At 43.4% G+C, this 20,985-nt stretch overlaps 1 protein-coding gene across 6 annotated transcripts in view; it reads left to right on the top strand.

The window, feature by feature from the left end:
• The window catches only part of SLC24A2 (solute carrier family 24 member 2), a 243,562-nt gene that overhangs the window by 187,346 nt on the left and 35,231 nt on the right, over positions 1-20,985 (top strand). For all 6 annotated transcript variants that reach the window (XM_019750366.3, XM_019750363.3, XM_074330332.2 and 3 more), the window contains 2 exons: positions 12,113-12,211; positions 15,708-15,826. In XM_019750366.3, coding sequence (XP_019605925.1) covers positions 12,113-12,211; positions 15,708-15,826 — 218 coding nt within the window. The remainder of the gene's footprint in view (positions 1-12,112; positions 12,212-15,707; positions 15,827-20,985) is intronic.

Below are 20,985 nucleotides of genomic sequence, written 5' to 3'. Positions count from 1 at the left end.
GGTGGATTCAATAGTCCCCTGTGGATGAACGTTTAGGATATTTCCTTTTTTGTTCATCTAGTTAATATAACAATGCTAAATGAGCATCTTCTTTACCTGTATAGTAAACTCCACTGAGTAGGCTATATGTATATATCAATACAGTAAATTCCTAGAAATAGAAATATGAGATCAAAAGATACACCCATTTCAAATTTTGAAAGATATTATTGAATTGCCCTCCAAAGGTATTGTACCATTTACACTCCCACGGCGAATGAAAGAGCCTCAAGCAAATTTAAATAAGTCCTTTGAACAGAGTCAAACCGACTTCACTATAAAGCAGGTAAACCTTTGTAATGTAACTACCTTCTAATTCATTTGTTTTAGAAACTTGAGTTTTTACCCAAGTTGAGTTCAAGACCGGGTGCGGTTAGAATGGAAGGTTTTATCCTCTCTACATTAAATGATAAGACTGTACCTCCTACACAGAATACCCAGTTTCTACCGCAGTATGTGCCCTGCTTCCCTCAAGACCACTGGCATCCCTGCAGGAAGTCTGAGAAGGGCACTGCACATTAACTTTCTGCCTTCCCGTTACCAACGCAAGGGCCCTGGCATGCACAGACACCATTTCCAACACCATGCTCTGTCTCATTCATTCCAGGTTTATGCTTTAACTCATTCAGTCCAACTTTCCATAACCAGAGGATGTTTCTGGGCTCTTGGGAACAAATGCTCTTTGTAAGGCTGGGCCTTATCAAAAAAACACACGTATTTACCTCACCAGTTATTAATCACATTCCTTTTTTAGAGATGTATTCTCAAAACTGTCTCCCTGGGGCTGGATCTTAGGAAGACAGCAGCCTAGTGAATGTGCACAACCAGACTCAGCCATGAGTAACCAGCTCAGCTCTGTCGGAAAGACCAAACCAGCTGTGTGGGTAAATCCACGGTCTTCCTGAAAACCAGGACCAAGGAAGTCTTCTAATTAGAATACATCCAGTTTTTCAATTCCATTGCATCTTATTTTCGTGATCTAAACTGTCAGCAGTAAAAGCAGAAAAATTAGACCTGGCAAGTAAAGGCAGGTGTTGCCACATTGTACATGTAGAAGGTGTTAAGTGGCAGCGCAAGGCAAAATGTGGACGCTTCTGTTTGTCTATTTCTGGCATCTCTAGAGCTGAAAATATTAAGTTGCCTTCATCAGTCATATTTGAATACTGTTATTATAAATTAATAATACAATTTTCCAACCCCATGAAGTTTTCTCTTTTAAAAAAGGGGGAGAGGGATTCTTTTACCAGGAGGCTGGCATGTTCAATTAAGCATGGTAAGTTTCTATTTTGATTAAATCTGAAATGAACTGAATCATCTCATTTCAGTCATGGGCCACTAAGCCTCAGTCCCATTTAGTTACTAACTCTCAGCATGTGTTGGCACTTCTGTTGCAAACCCCCGTTTTAAGTGAGATTTACAGGTGTAAGTTTGCAATGCAAAGTTGAGGATTCAAAAAAAAAAAAAAAAAAAAGGAAAGAGAAACTCAAATTAACTGACAATTTGCAGACACATGAAATCCAGGTGACAGGATATGATGTATGTACATGAAATAGTGGCTGCTACTGAATAAATGTGAGCCAAATCTAAAGTCTCACTTTTTATCATGATAAACAATTGGGTAATATGTACACTCCTCATAAAAAAACTATTTTGTTCTGTTTCTTATATATGTCAGAGTAACCATTCAACACATATTTATTGAACATCTACTATCTGCCAGGTGCCATGAACAAATCAAAACTCTGCCCAAATGAATAGATTTATGTCACAACCCATTTGCAGAGAGATATACCCAACATATGGGCTTTGATAAACTGACTCTGAAGAGATCTTTTCCACCCATTAGGTGGTAATAGGGCTAGATATTAGCAAGTCTTGGGATCTGAGTCCTGCCTTAGTAAAGTGACTATTCGTGTCTCTCTTAGATATCCACAGGGTGCAAGGGATGGGAACAAGAGGAAGACGTTCATTCAGACCTTTTATCTGGCAGCCCCTACCTGGCTCAGACCTCCAAAGCTGAAATCAGACAGATCCCTTTGAGAATTCCTGCGTGTGAGCCCTTTGTATCTGTGTATATGAGATAGAATTCTTCAGAAAATTAAGTTCCTAAAATAATAAAACGAGTGACCTAAAGGGATAAAGAACATTAGCTCTCAAGCAGTGTCAGCCTCAGCTAAAGTCAGTAAATTGTCCCTTTTGCTGAAGCAGCATATGCTCCCTTCTGATACCTGCTGCAAATATTTTGGTTAGTAAAATTCCAATTTTGCTTGACCTTGATTGGATTATCTTTTTAAAATACTAATAATAAAGTCTTGAAATAGACAAACATTACCTGTAAACACTATTAGACTTTGGAAACTTAATCACGCATTAACCAGGAGTCTAGTGATTTCCCTGGGGTGTGCTCTGGCCTTTCCTTCTCTCTCTCTTCACAAAAGGAAAGTAAATTCCGAATAGATTTTCATACAGCAAGCACTCCAAGTCCCTCACTCACACACTTCACACACATACATACATACACACACACTTCTTTGTTGTTTGTGTTAACGTTGTTATGTGTGTAACACTCACTGAGAACCAGCCTAACAAGGAAGCACTGAGGGGAATGGATGGATGAAACACAGCATCCCTGCCCATGAGGGGCACACAGGCTAGTTGGGGAGAGGGTCAGTAAAACGCCTCTGAGGCTCTATGATAACTGTTCTGATAGGATAGAGATCAGGGCGCTATGATAGAGAAAAGTGCCAGGGTGCCTTGCCGCCCAGGAAAAGAGCTGAGGGAAAGCTTCCTAAAAGATAAGATGCCTATATTGATGCACTTATGTAGATTAAATAATAAAACTGATACCTACTCATGTAAAAAAAGAAGAAAACAAAAGGAAAATAAACGATAAGATAAGATGCCTAAAGATGCATAAAGAGGAGGAAGACAAGCAAATAAGAATGTGGGACATTCCAAGTCATGAGGAGGGTATATTGGAGGTGTGCCAACAATGCAATTGAAAAACTGGGAGACCAACAAGAGGCTGTAACCAGCATCCAGGCTGGAAAAGTCGGATGTAAAGTGCTCAAAGGTAGAGTCAGAAGGGACTTGGCAACTAATTGGATGAGGGGCAGAGGGCAGTCTATAAGGTGGCTGGAAAATACTGGGAGCGTGGAAATCACCAAAAGAAAATACGAGCAGAAGAGCAGATTCTTAGGGAGGAGGATGATGGGTGGGGTTTGAGGTACGTTGAATTGAACTGTCAGAGGGACTTCAAGTGTAGATGTTCAGAAGTCCATTGGATAAGAGGATTGGGGCCACACAGCTGAATTTGGGGATCGTCGACCTACAGGTAGTGTCCTTCCAGAAAACATGAGGAGTGAGGAAGAGAGAGCAAGGAGGGAGTGCTGAGGAATAGTGACATTCCGGGCACCTTCTCTGGAGTCCTTGAAAATCAAAGAGGATTTCGAGGAGAGTGGTGAGGAATATTAAATGCCACTGACGGCCGGCAACCAACGGCCTCAGCCGAGGGTTGTTCAAGGCTCATCATACAAGCCTGGGCCAGGGAGCTGTGTCCTAAACAACTAGACTGAGAAACAATGGCTTCAACCGGAGTGGGGTTGGGGACGCGGAGAAGGGGGGGAAATGCCACTGGGAGATCCAGTCACATGGAGGTGAAAAGTGGCCGAGGGTGATGCTGACAAATGCCAGGAGCAGAGGTGCCGTAGGACGCGAGGCACTAGCCTGGGCGGATCTTTCCAGAGGCTCGGCTGTGAAGCCAAGGCGAGAGAGGGTGGCACCCGCAGGAAAGCTGCAGTCAAAAGTAAGTTTCCCAAATTGAGAGAGACTTGACCGTGATTGTATGCTGCAGGGGAAGGGAAGGACTGAAGATTGAAGATGACGGATTAGGCAAAGTCCCGGGAGAGGAAAGACATTGGAAGGAGGAACAAAAATATTTCTTTTTAAGATACCAACTTTTGAAAAGCATTGGAAATCTTCCAAAATATTTATGAAAGCACTTTGATATTTCCAATGAGCAAGGTGACTCTAATAGGGGAGATGATAGAACTAATTCACATGGCAACAGGTCCGTTGTTTATGGGTGATTCCAAAGGTTATTCTTACGGAAAATTACTTTAAAAGCCTTAATAAGGAAATCTGGCTGCTTCATTCAGTCATATGATGTGTTTGGCCACCACTTGAGATACAGTTATGTATATATTCTCATTAATTACAGAAACTAGTCCTTTGATTATGTCTATAAATATAACAACAATTAAATTATGTTAATCATTTTTATGTGGCTCATTCACAAAACATTTATTATTGACAGTTTACAAAATACTTCATTACAATACTAGTTTAATTTCCAGTAATATCATTGTAGGCTTATAATAGAGGGTTTTACATGGTGCTTCACAAAAATTAGAAAAAATAATTTAGAGGCTGTACTTCAAAAATAGATTTAAGCATAAACAAACTCTATGTTCTTGGAGTTTTGGGTTTAAGAGGAAATTATTATTTTTAATGTTTTGCTTTTCAGAATGAAAGTCAGGCCAGATTCTATTAAGTGACTAAGCTGCCCTATGAGGACAGTTTGTAGAATGGAAGATAAGTGTATTCCTTCAAGCTGATAGGTAGTGTCTTAATTCATGGAACTTTTACTATTCTCTGAGTTTCCATATCCTCTGAGAAGGCTCCACCATCAGAGCATGAATCTTAAGTCCTTGTTTCTTACCAGGCTCTAGGCTATGAACTCTACAAGGGCACTCCCCCGCGTACCCCCCACCCCCCCACACACACACAGACACATCCATCTATCTTATTCACCAAACACTACCTGTACTAGCACAGGTTTGGTTAATATTTGCACAGTGGAAGATTGTGACTTGTACTAACTTGAAAGGAAAGCTAAGACGTCCCAGGAAACTTGATATAGGGAGAGCTTCACTGCGATTCAGTGAGTGCATATGATGTGCCAGGTATTATTCTAAGAGACTTGAGCAAATCAAAGATGGCGGAGAGAAGGTCCCTTCTCCAGTGAAGCCTGCCCTCTGGTGGGGAAATCAGACATGTGAGCAGCAAACTGACAGGCATACAATTGAAGTGCCATGAGAATGACGGATTTCCACTTAGGAAGGAGGGGCATGGCTATCGGTAGACTGAGCTTCTGGTTGGGCCTTCAGTTGGGCCTTGACAGATGAGGAGCATCTTAATAAAGGAGGCACCAAAGCCCAGCTTTCCCTGCTCTGCTCTCTGCTGTGCTCTCCGTACTTCCTCTTCTATCAGCGGCTCCTTGCAGCACTCACCTCGTCAGCCCTGGCAATGTGCAGAAGGGGGACAACCAAAGTCCCCCTCTGTCTTCCACTTGTGAAGTGTGAGCAACTAGTCTACCCCATGTTCTCTTATTTACCTCCAGAAAGTTCCTGGGGTCGTGTGGACTCAGCCCCACTGGGTCCCTGGGCTTGAGTAGACCTAAAAGGATTTACTTTGGTTCATTAGCCAACAAGAAGCATGTGAAAGAGTTATAACTTCATATTTGCCTGGAAGCCACAAACACAAGGATTTATTGAACCTACTGGGTGCTGGGGATACAGCCATGCACAAAACCATTGGAAATCCTTACCCTCATGGAGCTTGGCTACTGATGGAAAGCAGCAAATACTCAAAAACAATAATGATATAGTATATTAGATGGTGATAACTGCTTTAGAGAAAATAAACTAGGGATAGGAAATGCTGAGAGAGAAGCTGCAAATTTAAATAGGCAGCTCAGAGAAGCCTCAAAGAGAAGGTGACATTTGAACAAATACCTGAAGGAGCTGAGACAGTGAGCCCAGTGGATCTCTGGAGGAAGAACATTCCAGGGAGAGAGCCCAGCAAATGCCATGGCCCAAAGAGGGGATAGTGCAGTGTTTTCCGGAAACAGCAAGGAGGCCAGAGTGGCTAGAGCAGGCTGAGCAGGGAGAGGGGAAGAGGATGAGATTGGGGAGCCTACATGAGCCTCATTGGATAGAATCTTCCAGGTCATTGTAGAGACTTGGGCTTTCTCTTTGACCTGGGGAGCACTGCAGGATTTTGCACAGAGAAATGCGTGGTACGATCTGACTGATCACTAAGGATGCCAGGAGAGACCAGCGTGGGGGGTGGAGAGGTAAAAGGGGAGACTCGTTAGGACACCAGCAGAAATATTCCTGCCAGACCTGATGCTGGTTGGGCAATGGGCAGTGGGCAGGTTCTAAAATATTTTGAAAGCAGAGACAGCAGATTTGCTAATGGATAGCATGTGCAGCGTGAGAGAAAATGAGGAGCCCAAGATGACCCCAGGGTCAGCATTTGCTTACTGTTGCATGGTCTGACACGAGTCCCTGCTTCCAGAAAAAAAGGCAGGGAATAAACAGAAGAAAAGTTCAGGGGCACTTTGGCTGTTGAAGCTACCTGCCAAGCCATAAACTACAAAGACAGAGACAGGAACGGCAGAACTGAAAACACAAAAAAATAGCTTTAAGAACAAACACTATTTTCAAGTTTTCCCTTCTGTTTCATTTTTAATTCTCCTAAACCAAGGTCTGTTCACCAAGGTGTGTGTGGGCGTGCCCTTTGCATCTAGTATCTCTTCATCCTGTCTCTTGTAATGCTAATTCTCAGACTGTGCCAAGACCCTCAGCACCTAATCTGAACACCAACCCAAAGGCTTCCTTTGTACCACTGCCTATTACAGGCTGGGTGGGGAAAGATGTGAAGGAATTCCCAGGGGCCGTTTTCATTAATTAACAGCAGAACAGAAGCAAAATTCATTTCCTTTGAGGGAACAGACTCCTTCAAAGGTTATTTTGCTGCGGCAGCTTGGGGTTTCTGTTTCACGTCAGAGTGATTGAGTCAAGGGTTTTGATTCCTCCTTGTTTTTCAAAATTCGTTCTTAGTCGTGTTCACAAAGCCCTTAAGCTTTGACCTTTTCATCCCACACTTTCCTACCACCCCTTCCACACACACTCCCCTGGGGTCACTCAGCTGCTATTCTTTTCCAAATTTCAGACCAAAACTAAACTGTATTAAATTTTTGCGCACCAGGTTTTGACACAGGTGCCTCACAATTTGAGCAGTTTGCTATTTTGAGATTTAAAGTAGACAAATGTCTGGTGCTAGATGAAAATACAACACTTTAAAGGTTTACACTGCAACAGAGTATACTTTTTAAGGTTGCCTTAAAACATGTTTAAAAAAAATCACTCCTTCGCTCACTTTGAAAAGTACTCAAAAATGTCTTGATTCTTTATCCCCGGCACAAAGCTGCAGTTGCTTCTTCCATCTCTACTTGTGTGTCAACCTTCATGCCGAGATGGAATCCGTGCCTGTGACAGTTGACTGAGGCAAATCCCTTTACCGCCTACGTCTCCTGCTAAGCATCAATTCTATTTTGAATATCAACCTTTCTATTTTCAGTAATTTATGGGAAGAGTGTCCTGTCATTTACTTCCACAATAGTAACAACCCTTTTCCTGAGTAATGATTTCTGAACATTTACTGTATGTCAGAGGTCCTCTAAACGCCTGATGTGTAGTAACGCATTGAGCCTTCCAACAACTGTATGAGATGGCGTTGTGACAATCCCCCTTTTAAAATTCAGAGCCTGTGACACAGAGGAGTTCCAACTCAGGAAGTTAAAAATCAGGAAGCTCTTTTGAGCCTATCCAAATCCACTGTGCAGCGGCAGTAGGACCTGGCCTGTGTCTGACCTCACAGGGATGGGAAAAAGCTGATCGCCGTCTTTCCTTTTGGAGGTGGCAGCGGTATGAATGTTTAAAACACAGAAGGCCACCTCCATTACCTTGACCTCAATTTACGGAAGATCTCAAGTGATCCTTTTCCTGATCAGTTTTGGAATGGACTTTGGAGGACTCGCTGAAACCTGAGACGCAATCCAGCAAGGCCCCCTGGGATGCTTAAACTGTTGGGTCAAAATGTGACTAATTCCCCAATCCTGTGTGTATGGACTGAGAAACAGGAAGATGTCAATGGTTCTCCTAAAGCAACTTGGGGCCATGTCACCCTTGCCGCTGAGCTTTTTGTTAGGTTTTTCTTTTTTTCTCTCTCATATTTACAGACTTCTTCCCATGCCAGGAGTTGCGATAAGCCTCTTACACACACTTTCTCATTTGAGCCTTGTATTTGACTCATGAGTCAGTGCCATTGGAATGCCTATTTTCCAGGAAAACTGAAACACAGAAATATTCAGGAACTTACCAAAACTCACCCAGCAGAGCACATGAGAGAGGCAGGGCTTAAACGCAGGTCTACCTGCCTCTAAGTCACATCCATTTAACCACACTGCTGTGCTGTCCCCCACATGTACCCCTGCTTGGTGTTCTGCCCAGCCTGTGGCTTCAGGCTCAGCAGGTCCCACAGGTGCCATGCCTTTCTTCCCCAAGGGTCACTTTGAGAATCCCAGATTCTGTGATGGCTTCTTCCCCAGATACCTCATGCTCATTCCTGTCCTACTAGCCTCTTCCTCACAGCTTTTCTCAAAAGGTGCCCTGTGGCGATCCCAGGGGTGTCCAGTTGGGCTGGAATGAGCATGCCTTGCTTTGTCAGGCTCTGTGCCACCTCAGGAGGGCATCTGTGTGCTGAATTCTGAAGGTGAGCCTTCATCTGCTTTTCTAGAAAGTAAGCTTTAAGGAAAAATCCTTTCAGCCGTTGTCAGCACTCAGCGTGAAGAGTGATTCAGGTCTTGCTAACTGACAAAAGTTGAGTTAAAGAAGTTGAAGAAGTGGGTGGAGAAGATCGCTCCCCAGCCAGCCTCTGCAGCTTTGCCTCGTGGCAGGCCCCTAGGGCTAACCCCAAGAGAGAACAAACAAGGCTGATCCCGCCCACCTTTCAGTAGCATAGAAAATTCTTGGTGCTGCTGCAGTGGGAAAGGTGACACAGCAAGAAAACCCCCGCTGACCTGTTACAATGTTTTAGAACCTACGAAATTCTAAATCTGGAATCATTTCCTACCCTACTCCTCCAGCTTTCCTTTAGAGAATTTGGGGAAACCACCCATCACTGTGGGTGGTTTTCTGACAGAAGGAGTGGTTGCACCCTTCCGTGCTTTTGGGTCCCTTTTGTAATCATTTCTCTCAGGTATACATCTAAGCACGGAAAAGGTTCTTGTTACCACAAGCACTATGCAGTTAGCTGGTTTCTATCAAATATTTTCTCTGCCATGATTCATGATTTGGGGGCATTACTTGGATTGGGTTATTTCAGGGTTTATTTCCTCTTCTGAATTCTTTCTTGCTTTATTATTGTTTTATATGTAGTTTTAAAATAGCAATTATTGATCATCTGTGTTTCCTAGAGCTGCTGAGTGTTCTAAGTTCAAAACAATGACCCCGAGACCACAGAACGGTTTTATTAGCAGAAGCATCATTTCCAATAAAGTTTCAGAACCTCCTTTTTCATCTCTGGGCTTTTCAGTAGATGATTTGAAGACTTCTTAGAGTTGTTTTCTACAAGAAATATTCCTCTTTAGGCTTAAGGCTACAGAAACCTGAAAATCACGCTTCATTATCTGTGTGTCTAGTCCCCAAATAAGACTAGGTTTGACAGCCAGGAAAGTCTCTTCCATCCATGCTTCCTGGGCAACCTCCAGACCATCACAGCCCCCTGCCTACCTCCTCCTTCCTTAAATTCCGTCTTTTTCTCTCCTTTTTCTTTCCTTTCTTGTTCCCTGCTATCTCCTCCTTTCCTAGTCCCCACACGTTCTTTCTTTTCCCTTTTTCTTCCCAGAGTTTCCCTTAAAGATCAAATAGAAACAGCTAAATTCAGAATACTTTCCAGCACGGTGAACCTAATGTTGTCCTTCACAATCGTTAAAGGGTGGACATCATGCCCGTCGCCTCATCCTTCTTTCTCATTCCTCGTGAAGCCCAAGCCACATACGGACCTGCTCTTCTTCAGTTAGTGTCCTTCCTGCTTCCTGTGAGAGTGTGGTGCACATTCATTACCTAGACTACGGTGCTGACATCCTCGCAGTCTTTGTGGTAGCCAGGTACCTAGGATTATGACTAACGCAGCTTGTGAGGAGGAAGGGCTCTGTCCTATGTCGCCTTCACCGTTGGAAGCAGCTGGTCTCACTCTCCTTGACAGCTTTTTTCTCTCCCAACCAGACACACAAGTCATCACTATGACCGCGCCCCAAGCTTTCCACCGATGAGGAAGGGAGGGGTGTGGCTGCCAAGCTGCCACGTCCCATCCTAGGAGAAGAGACTCTCCAAGAGAAACATTTGGGGTTTGGTTTGCTTTGGTTTTGGTCTAACTAGAAAAGTAGAATGAGATCCGCTGTTAATATACTGCTAGAGAACCCGACCAGCAGCAAATACCTGGTGGGAAAATTGAAGGAGTTTGTGGTGTTTTAGGGGACATACCGTGTTTCCCCGAAAATAAGACCTAGCCGGACCATCAGCTCGAATGTGTCTTTTGGAGCAAAAATTAATATAAGACACACTCTTATTTTAATATAATACCCGGTTTTACGTAATATAATATAATATCAGGTCTTATATTAATTTCTGCTCCAAAAGACACATTCGAGCTGATGGTCTGGCTAGGTCTTTGTGGGAACAGAGTCCCAGAGAGCAGTTTCCAGGCTCTCAGCCTCACATGAAAGGTGCTGCCTCGGGTACTAGATGGCCATCAGCTGTACTCAGATGGCCATCCGCTGTGGCTGGGTGGCCATCAGCTGTTACCCATTAGCCATTACCCACTAATACAACTGTCATGGCTACGCTAGGGAGTTGGTTGTGTGGGTTGGTTGGCAGAGAGCAGACGGCAGATTGTGGATCGTGTGGCTCCTGCTTCCTGTGTCTCCAACCCTGCCGCCAGCGAGAATACAGTGGTATGACTCCCCTATCCATGGCTCCGTGGGTGTTCGTTTTGGGCCTCACCATATCCTGCGTTCTGGTGCGGGGAGCAGGACCAGAGTCCTGCATGATAGTCTTATTTTCGTAGAAACACGGTATCACATCTGACTCTAGGCAATAAACAATCTGTTTAAAATGAGGTTCCTTTGTACCTTGAATGTCCCGGGGGCATGGTGGAAGGGGTGGTGGAATCTAAGATTAAAGAAGAAAAATGTGCTACCGTGTTTCCCCAAAAATAAGACCGGGTCTTATATTAATTTTTGCTCCAAAAGACACATTAGGGCTTATGTTCAGGGGATGTCATCCCCAAAAATCATGCTAGGGCTTATTTTCTGGTTAGGTCTTATTTTCAGGGAAACACGGTATGATTCACTAACCTCTACACTTTTGCATGCTTTTTTTTTTTTTTTCTGTGCCTGTTGCATGTACTTACCCATTAATTATGTCAATAATTGAAAGAAATGAAGTGTTCTACTTGTGGTACAGCTGTTTAAAATGATTGCTTTGAGAATGGTATTTTTTTTCCAGGACCTTTCCCTACGCGTTTCATCACCGACAGATATTACTTTTTGTACTCAGTTGATTATTCTTTGCCTTAAATTCCCAAATGGAATCAGTTATCTCTTTGATGCTTTAATTGCAACTGACTCAGCTAATTTGGAAAGCTTTGATGCATGCTACTGACTTGTTTAGAATCTGCAATGTTAATTATGATAAATGTTTGAAAACCGAAGTCAAATCAAAGGATCCCAGGGCTTAGCATTCCATTGTCAAAAGCCAATTGTGGGATGAGTATTTAATTCCAGAGATATGGCTATGCCTCCAGTGTAGCTCTGTTTCTCTGGACTTAGTTTGGGTCTCAGATGTAGGGAACTTTTAGTGATAATTGGTGCTTTCATTTATTTTGTAAGCAATTAGGAGGGAGGAAAGAGTTCAAGTCTTTTGTCTTTGGTCCAGCAGCTTGAGATTTTCAGAGAAAATTGAGCTGAAGAATCCACAAATATGAGAGGTGCCCTTCATGCAGGGCATAAGGCATTTGGATTGAACAGAAAGGAGTGGTCGCTGCTATCGTGAAGCACAATGAAGGAAGCCATGTGCCTGCTTTGCCCATGCTTTGCCCTTGCCACAGACCTCTCTTTATCTCCCTCCTCACCCTGTTTCCTTTCCACTACTTTCTCTTGCTTCAGGGAGGTTCAGAGAAAAAGCTTCAATTCTCCACAAGATTGCCAAGAAGAAATGCCAGGTGGATGAGAATGAGAGGCAGAATGGAGCTGCCAATCACGTGGGTGAGTACCGGGAGACTCCATCCCATGCCTTTCCTGGAGTTGGTGGAGGGGAGCCGAGAGTGGGGCCCAACATGGGCACCCCTAACTCAGTGTAGACACCGAACCCTGCAGCTCAGTGCTTTCCTGGGTGTCAGGCGGAGTCCATTTCCCTGATGAATGCAGGGCATAAATAGACACAGTGTGTCACCTACTCTACGGGGACACCAAGGAGAGTCAAATGATTCTGTGAGGGACCTGAAATACAACAGCTCCTAACCAGACATCTCCCTGGAAGATGGAAATGCTTTTATTTACTTTATTTTAGGGATTCTGTATAAAAAAGACGCACACACACACACACACACACACACACACACACACACACATCCTTGTCATTTACTGTTTAACCAAAAGTGAGAGAGTAACCCTTCTGAAATTCTTGCCTGGTAACCAAATTGTATACTAATGACATTGCATACACCCACTGAATTACCAGATGGTTCACTTGGTCACTCCTCAACTGAGTGGCAGGGTCCCTGCAAGATGACACAGTTTCCCCTTTCTTAGGAAGTCAGCAATACTAGCCCAGTTCTCTTCTGACTGACTTTTTCCGAGCTCCTGTGTGACCAGATGAGGACATTCAGGCATCTCACTTTAACTTGGAACATAGAGTCCCTCCTCTCTTGTCTGTAACTAATATAGTTCTCTGATTCTAAATTCAACTAAATTTAACCTAATCTGGATCTATGCTATAAATGATGCTGTTGCCCAAGAAACTAAAATTATCTGCAGACAAAAATTCAACCGTGTTGCACTCAAAATACATGACACTCCTTAGAAGCATTTCTGCCTCTCCTCTATCTTAATTTCCAGCTAGGGAAAACCTTTGAACAAGGAAGAGTCAAGATTCTATTAGGTATAAAAAAAATAAAAATAAGAACCAGAAAAACATAAGCTAAAATGCTAACAATCATTACTTCTTGGAGTTGGAATTATGAGGTATATATATTTTCACTGTTTCTTTATGTTCCTGTGAACTTGAACTAATTTTTTAGAATGAACATATTTTGCTTTTGTATTATAAAAATGCAAAGCCACATCACAAAAGTCTAATTGGAAAAGCTATGTTATACTCGTGATATTTAAATTCAATTACACAAGCCATTTTTTGGCACCACTTGTTGATTTCCCTCTTGTGGAATGAGGCAGCTGGGAGTGCAAGACTTATCTGCCTGGGGTCAGTCCCAGCCCTCTTCCTAATGACTGGCTGACCTTCTTAATCTTGGCTTTAACCTTCCAGGAGGATGTAGGATGCTTAACTCCAAGGATCCTTCCAGGGCTCACTGGGTCTCTGAATGACTTTATAACTAAAAACAATGTATGTCCAAAAATTAACGCTTTTCAAAGTAAGTTCAAGATTTATTTTCACATTTTTGTTTCATGATAAACCTCAGCCTGCCATATAAAAGCACTTCATAAGCTAAGACGTGCATACTCAGTTAGATATCATGCCTGAGAGGTTGTTTCTTCTCATCTGTTCATGTCTTTTCTTGGGCATCTTAACTCCACTTTGGTACCCAGGATCCTGTGTTGCCAGAGTCAAGTTGGGTTATTGCAAGCCTATCCTAAAGTCAGGAGCCAATAGACGCCCCCGAATAGAGTTTTTATATTCCCCCCTGGTAGTTAGTATTTTTTAGTTTAAATAACTGACCCAACATGCTAGTATAAACTGGCATAGCCACACACAACAGAACATCACATATATGTAACTGTCACTGCTAAAAACATGGAAAGATAAAATAAATGTGAATTTCTATGGCTTTCCATATTTAAATATATGTATACCTCTGTATTCCACAACTAAATTTAATACATAAGTAAACATAAATACTTCCCTGTGGTTTGCCAGATTTGGCCACTTCAAACTCAACAAGTTTTGTGTAACTCCCAAATTATTTTCCACTGATATTTTACCAGTGTTATAAATTATTTACTTCTGAAGTTGCTAGAAAAAAACAAACATATTTTGATACTGTGAGAGCAGCCTGACACTGCTCGTATCTGATACGGATGAGCATTCCATGTCAGCCACACAACTTCATTGTCTCCTGAAATCTAAGACTTGACTCAGCACAGCCACAGGAACTAGGAACTTTATCATTTTCCTCCCACTGAAGCCACGGCAGATGGTGGTGGTCCCTGAACACTGATCACCTGGAAGTGTTCCTCTGAGCCCGAAAAAAACTAATCTTCTAGTTCAAGGCAGGTGCTGTTATGAGGAGCAGAAGAGTTTATGTTTCTTGCTTGTTTGCTCTGTCCCAGGCAGCGTGCTAAGTGCTTTGCATGCATTTTCTTATCTAATCTTTACAGACGTACCATTTGACCATATTTGTGGTGGTGGCAGCAGGAGTCAGCACTGTCACCATACTACTATTGTCATTAGCACTCTGATTTTACGGATGAGACAACTGAATCTCAGAGAAGTTAAGTCACCCGCTAAGGGTCACACAGCATAAGTTGTAGAGCCAAAGTATGAACCCAGTCTGCCTGAGATGCCCAGTGCCAAAGAGTCCCAGTGCTTCACCAGTACCCTAGACTCACTTCTCTCCTTCCAGGGGAAAGCACATCCGCACTTGGTGATCCCGGCTTCACTCTAGGCACACGTTACCTCTCATTCAGGAATGCTACAGACTTTTGCCTCCATTACATGTTCATCAACCTCTTGCCTGCAATAGGATGCCCAGGTGTGGAATGTGCTAAGTAGCATTCTCCAGGCATTTTTGAGAAGGCTGGGTTCCCAGGCCTGCCCTCCCCATGGCCTAGAAGCAGTGTGCCTTGGAGATAAACCAGTTGAACCCACTCATTTCATAGATTAGGTTCCTGAAATCCAGAGAAAGGAGGGGACTTGCCTAATGTGACAGCCTGATATAGTAGAGCATAGCCTACGACCCATGTCTCCTGATACCCAGTATCTTTTCCAGAATGTACCAAAGAAAAGATCCAGCTGTAAAAAAATAATAATTATATATGTATATATATGTGTATATATATATATATATACACATATATATACGTATATATATATATACATATATATACACACACTTATTTATTTATTTATTTATTTATTTATTTTTTGTGTGGTCCTAATAGTGTGTAGATTGGTTTGGGTTAACAAATGTCTATGGTCATGTTCTTAAATGGCTAGTTAGTAAATTTGCCTACTCTAGAGACTGTATACCAATGGGAAGGTATAGAGCACTCAAGTCAGGACATCAGGCCAGAGTGGGAAATCAGAGAGCTATTAAAGAGAGCAGGAGAGCTGTGTATGCTAAAAAGCATGGGGGAAATGGCAAAAATCCTTTGCCATTGGGCGAAACCCCAGCCCTGGGGCTTATCACCCCTCAGGGACCACTATCTTCTCCCTTGACCCAACATTTTAGGATGTTCTTTCCAATAGACTCTTACCCCATTGACCACATCTGCTTCCTTTGTGTGTGTCTGAATTATGTCACAGAAAAAATCGAGCTCCCAAACAGCACCAGCACAGAAGTTGAAATGACGCCATCCAGTGATACTTCTGAACCTGTACAGAATGGAAATCTGTCCCACAGCATTGAAGCTGCAGAAGCCCAGGTATGGCTTTTTCATTGCTCTTCTCTGGCTGCTGTTGTTTGGTATCTTAGCAGAGCAGTGCAGACCCTACCTGCATTCTCCTTGGAAGTCCCAGCTCCCCGCGGGACAGACACAGGCAGAGTCTTACTTGTCCTTGTGTGTATTTTCCGGCACCAGCCCAGGGTCCCACATGCATCAGACTCTTCATTTATGGAATAAACACACATACTCTCCAAACCATTGTTTCTCAGAGTGAGGTTGGAGGACCCTTGCATCAAATCTCCCAGGGATAAAACGCAGACTCCTGTGCCATGCCCCAGACCTGATGAAACAGAATCTCTAGGAAGCAGCACACAGGAATCAGTATTTTTAATTTGCTTCCCAAGTGATTCTTGATGCACAGTAAAGGTTGATAGCTGCTGCATTCTAATCCTTTCTGTGTGTCTTGAAGGTCAGGGTTAAGTAAGAGAGAAACCACACCCATCACAGCTCCTTAAGCCCGTTTGGCCTTCCCAGTCCCTGCAGTTGAAATTAATCAAGACGACTGTCTGACCCAATCTACTGTTCAGCAGTACAACTGATGGATAGCTGTTTGACCTAATATTTATAATAGTTAACATTGACACGTGCTATATGCCACAGATTTGGTGCTAGGCACTTTACATATGCTAGCTATCACGTTTAAACCTCTCAGCTGAAGGCATAGTTGGTTAGTATCTCCATTTTAAAGGTGAGAATGCTAAAGCTTAGCAATATGAAGTAGTTCATCAGGATTACCTAGCTTGTAGGTAGTAGAGCTGAGATTTGATTTCAGAACTGTCTAACTATAGCGCTTGTACTACTGTGTTTCCCCGAAAATAAGACCGGGTCTTATATTAATTTTTGCTCCAAAAGACACATTAGGGCTTATGTTCAGGGGATGTCATCCTGAAAAATCATGCTAGGGCTTATTTTCCAGTTAGGTCTTAATTTTCAGGGAAACGTATTTCCACCACACAACTCTGCTTCTACACCACAGTTGCTCGGAAAAGTAGGCAGAAAGGAAAAGTAGGTGGTACTTGTTAGATTTCTGGATCTCATCCTGATCAAGTGAATCAGAATGTTTAAGGGCGTAGAACCCCAAACTTGCAGTTTAATCAGGTACCCTAGGTCAGTGTTTTCAAACTTGAATGTGCTTGTGCATTTCCCGGGAGATCATGTTCAAATTCAAATTCTGATTTGTTGGGGTGGAGTGGGGCCCAGAGTCTTCAGTTCTAATGAGCCACCAGGTGATTCTGACACTGCTGGTCCGAGGACCACACTTTGAGTAGCACTACCCTAACGTCTGAGACCCAGGTCTCTAGACAGATGTTTCCCGATGAGCTGAAAATTATATAGTGCCCACAAAGAGAAGCCAGACTACAGGGAATCTATCCCGGTACTCGCTTCTCCTTTACACCAGGATGTACTCTGCAGCAGAGGGAGTCTGCGCTTCTTAGGAAAAACATGCTAATGGTCTGCGCTTCTTAGAAAAAACATGCCAATGGTTGCCGGTTGTCCTTATTCCCTGAAGGAAAGTTTCCTCATGTAAAGGAAAGAATTAGAGATGTTGAGCACTTTTTTATATACCTATTGGCCATTGTTTGTCTTCTCTGAAAAGCTATCTATTCAGGTCCTTTGTCCATTTTTTTAATTGGGGTTTATTTGGTTGGTTTCTATTGTTGTTTTGGATTTTGTTTTTTGTTGTTGTTGTTTTTTGCTGTTGTATGGGTTCCTTATATATTTTGGATATTAACCCTTTATCGGATATATGGCTTGCAAATATTTTCTCCCATTCCATAGGTTGCTTTTTCATTTTGTTTCCTTTGCTGAGCTTTTCACAATGTATACGTATACCAAAGCATCATGTTGTACACCTTAAATATATAGGATTTTTATTCATCAATTACACCTCAGTAAAGGTGGAAAAAAGTAAATAACTAAAGGAAAGGATAAAGAAATGGCCACTCTTTCTGCCCTTGTCACCTCTGCCTTCTGGATTCTTGCGCCCTCCTGCCCAGAGCCCCGTGGTCCCGTTGCATTAGCTCCAGGGTGAGCTGGCAGAGCGGCTTATGTCCACATGGATAAGCAGCATGTGGCAGCAGGAGGCAGGCCCCAAGGATGCCTGGTTGCCCTTGGGGATGGCACAGTCACAGGTGTGCGAAGGGCAGCCCAGTCACTGCGCGTCTCCATCTGGCTGGCAGAGGGACATCTGTGCCCCCCACAAGGGAGCACCTTGCTGCAGGGGAGTGAGAGAGTCCCAACTGATCGCTCTCTGAGTATAGCTGGACCCCAGGTCTCACACAGGGAAACAGGACAGATTTATACACCCTCCTCCTCCCCCCACCCCCACCCAATGCACTGAGAGCTCAAGGGCAAACAGACCTACAAAGAGCCACCATACCAGCTGGCGGCAGGATGACCTCATAGTGAATTCCAGGTCCACCAGGGACAAGTTACCTAACCTCACTTTAGTTTCCTCACCTGCAAAGCACAGATAATAATAGCACCTGCCTCATTAGGGTTATTAGGAGAGTTACATGAGCTAATGCACATAAAGCACAGAGCAAAGTGCTGCTGTTTATGTTATTATACGTTCATACTTACCATAGAAACAGCATGCAGAGTGTCCCTGCCCTGAAGGAGCTCAGTGCAGGTAAAATGAAAATGAAGTATATGTATGTGTATATGTGTATGTATATGTAAAATGTTTGGGGTATTTAGGGAATAATGGATAAATAAATAAACATTGGTGTTAGGTAAATAATTATGACCCAGTATGACCATGGAGGTGTGTACAAAGTGCTTCGGGGGCTGCCAGAGGAAGAATTTGACCCTGGCAAGAGAAAGTATAAAAGCTTTATGGAAGAGGTAACATTTGAGCTGGGTGTTGATGGGTGAATAGGAGTTTGTCTCTCAAAGAAGGAGGAGATGACTGAAACGGCAACATGTACAAAGGTGTAAAACCTTAAGAGGCAAATTCCTGGTTAGCGATCAGTAAGAAGGCCTGTGGAACTAGAAATTAAAATATAAGGTGAGGAGTGAGGGTAGATCCACCAGGAAAGGTCACTTGGGCTGAAATTCTTCAACTGTTCAATCAGAAAATATTTAGGGCTCGTTTAGTATGTGTCACGCGATGTACTGGGCACTGGAGATGCCCACACCCTCTAGCAGAGCAGAGAGACTGCAGCTCCACACCAGGAGATAGCAATAGATGGCCATAAGGTCCATGAAGAAAATAACGCATGATGAGGTGATGGGAGACAAGCAGAGAGACCCCTTTCGGTTGGGAGATGAGGGAACGCTACACTAAGGAAGTGTTGCTGGAACTGAAGCTGGCCCCACAGAGTGAGCCAATGGAGCAGCACCCCCAGAGACAGACATGAGGAACAGGAAAGTCAGTCAGGGTGGCTGGGGAGTGGGGAGCAGAGGGAGGGAGGATGGTGGCAATGAGGTCGGACAGGAGGGCCAGGCAGAGCTGGCCCACCTTACAAACTACGATAAGGAGGTTGACTCCCTTCTAGGGCAGCAACAAGCCATTGGAGGTTCCCAGATGTGACCTGCACTTGTAAAGGGTCGCGGGGGCTACAGTGTGGAGATTGGATTTGGGGCACGCGGTTGTATAGCAGGAGTGGAGCAAACAGGTCTGTGTAGGAGGTGAGCCGAGGGTGGCCCAGAGCAGTGCAGCAGAAGTGAGCTAAGGAGAAGAGCAGTGTGAGCACTGCCAAGCAGTCTCCCTTTCCCCCTGCTGGGAGGGGGAGCCACAGGGGGCTTAAAGGGAGTCATGGCAGTGGCAGATTTGTATGGTAGGAAGATGGCTGTTTCAGAATGGCCAAGAAGGGGCCAAAGTGGAAGAAGACTGGATGCAGGGCGGTGAGGTAAGAGCCTGTTGGTTCCAGGACCAGCAAACGATGGTCTGTGGCCAAATCTAGTCTGCAGCCTGTTTCTGTACAACCCATGAGACAAGAATGTTTTTACATCTTAAAAAGTGTTAAAAAAAAAAAAAAAAAAAAGCAGCAACAGCATATATGACAGAGACCATAGGGATCACAAAGCGTAAAATGTTTACTATCTGGCCCTTCACAGAAAAAGTATGCCCACCCCTAGTTTTGACCATCTGCATTCTTTCAAAAACAGAAAGGAAAAAAGGATGAGGAAGCTCCTCGTGTAGCGATACAGAATTATCTTCAATAATGCTGTTAAGAGAAAACGGCAACATGCCAAATTACATCCAGCATACTATGTTTGTGTGAGGGGGAAAAGGGAGGAAAATAGCATATAAGCATTTGCCTGGGATGCTACGAAAGAAACTGGTCATGCTGATTTTCTCCAGAATAGGGGCCTGGAATTGTCGGGGGAGGGAGGCTTTTAGTGTGCAGCCTTCTGTAGCTTTTGAATTTCGAACCAGTTAACTGTGTTACCTATTCAAAAAAAATATGCAACAACAACCAAAATAATAGTGGGTTAAATTAAAACAGAAGCAGTATGCTTTTATGGTTTAAGAGCAGAGACTTTGGAGACAGACCACATGAATTCAAATCCCCAATCTGCTACTTGCCAGCTGTGTGACTTTGGACAAGTTACTTAGCCTCTCTGTTCTCCATATTTCCTTCTCTGTCAAACAGGGATAATAACAGCACCTATTTCATTACATTGTTGTGAGAATTCAATGCTCTTACCGGTTCTTGGCACATAGTAAGCATTGCATAGTTAGGCATTTGCTATTATTAGCAGTACTTGGTAAACTTTTTTTTTAAAGGGCTAGCAAGGCCCAGATGACAAGGCCTGACACCAGGTATTGGCTGTGTTGTGGATACCAGTGGCTAGCTTTAGCGCTGTGTCTAAATTGAGAGGATTTGGTAATAAATTGAACATAGAGGGCGAACAAGAAAAGAAAGTTGTAGATGATGCTGAGGTTTCGGGGCTGGGAAGACTGGGTGGCAGGGTAAATCAGGGCGATGACTCCAGAGTGAGAAAAAGGATGTGAAGTTGGAAGCCTCAGGCCACCCGAGGCACAGTTTCAAAGAAATGACTCAGTGCCTTTTTATCATGTTAGTTTTATTTCTTTCCCAGTTGTATTTTTATCGAGCTACGTGAAGAAAGAGCGGTGCATCCCGACTCTATTAATAGGAAAGGTGAACACGATGCACTGCACACTCATC

This window comes from Rhinolophus sinicus, chromosome 16 (assembly GCF_057876585.1).
Source record: "Rhinolophus sinicus isolate RSI-liver-muscle chromosome 16, RSI-T2T, whole genome shotgun sequence".
NCBI lineage: Eukaryota > Metazoa > Chordata > Mammalia > Chiroptera > Rhinolophidae > Rhinolophus > Rhinolophus sinicus.
This window is presented reverse-complemented; position numbering and strand designations above follow the sequence as displayed.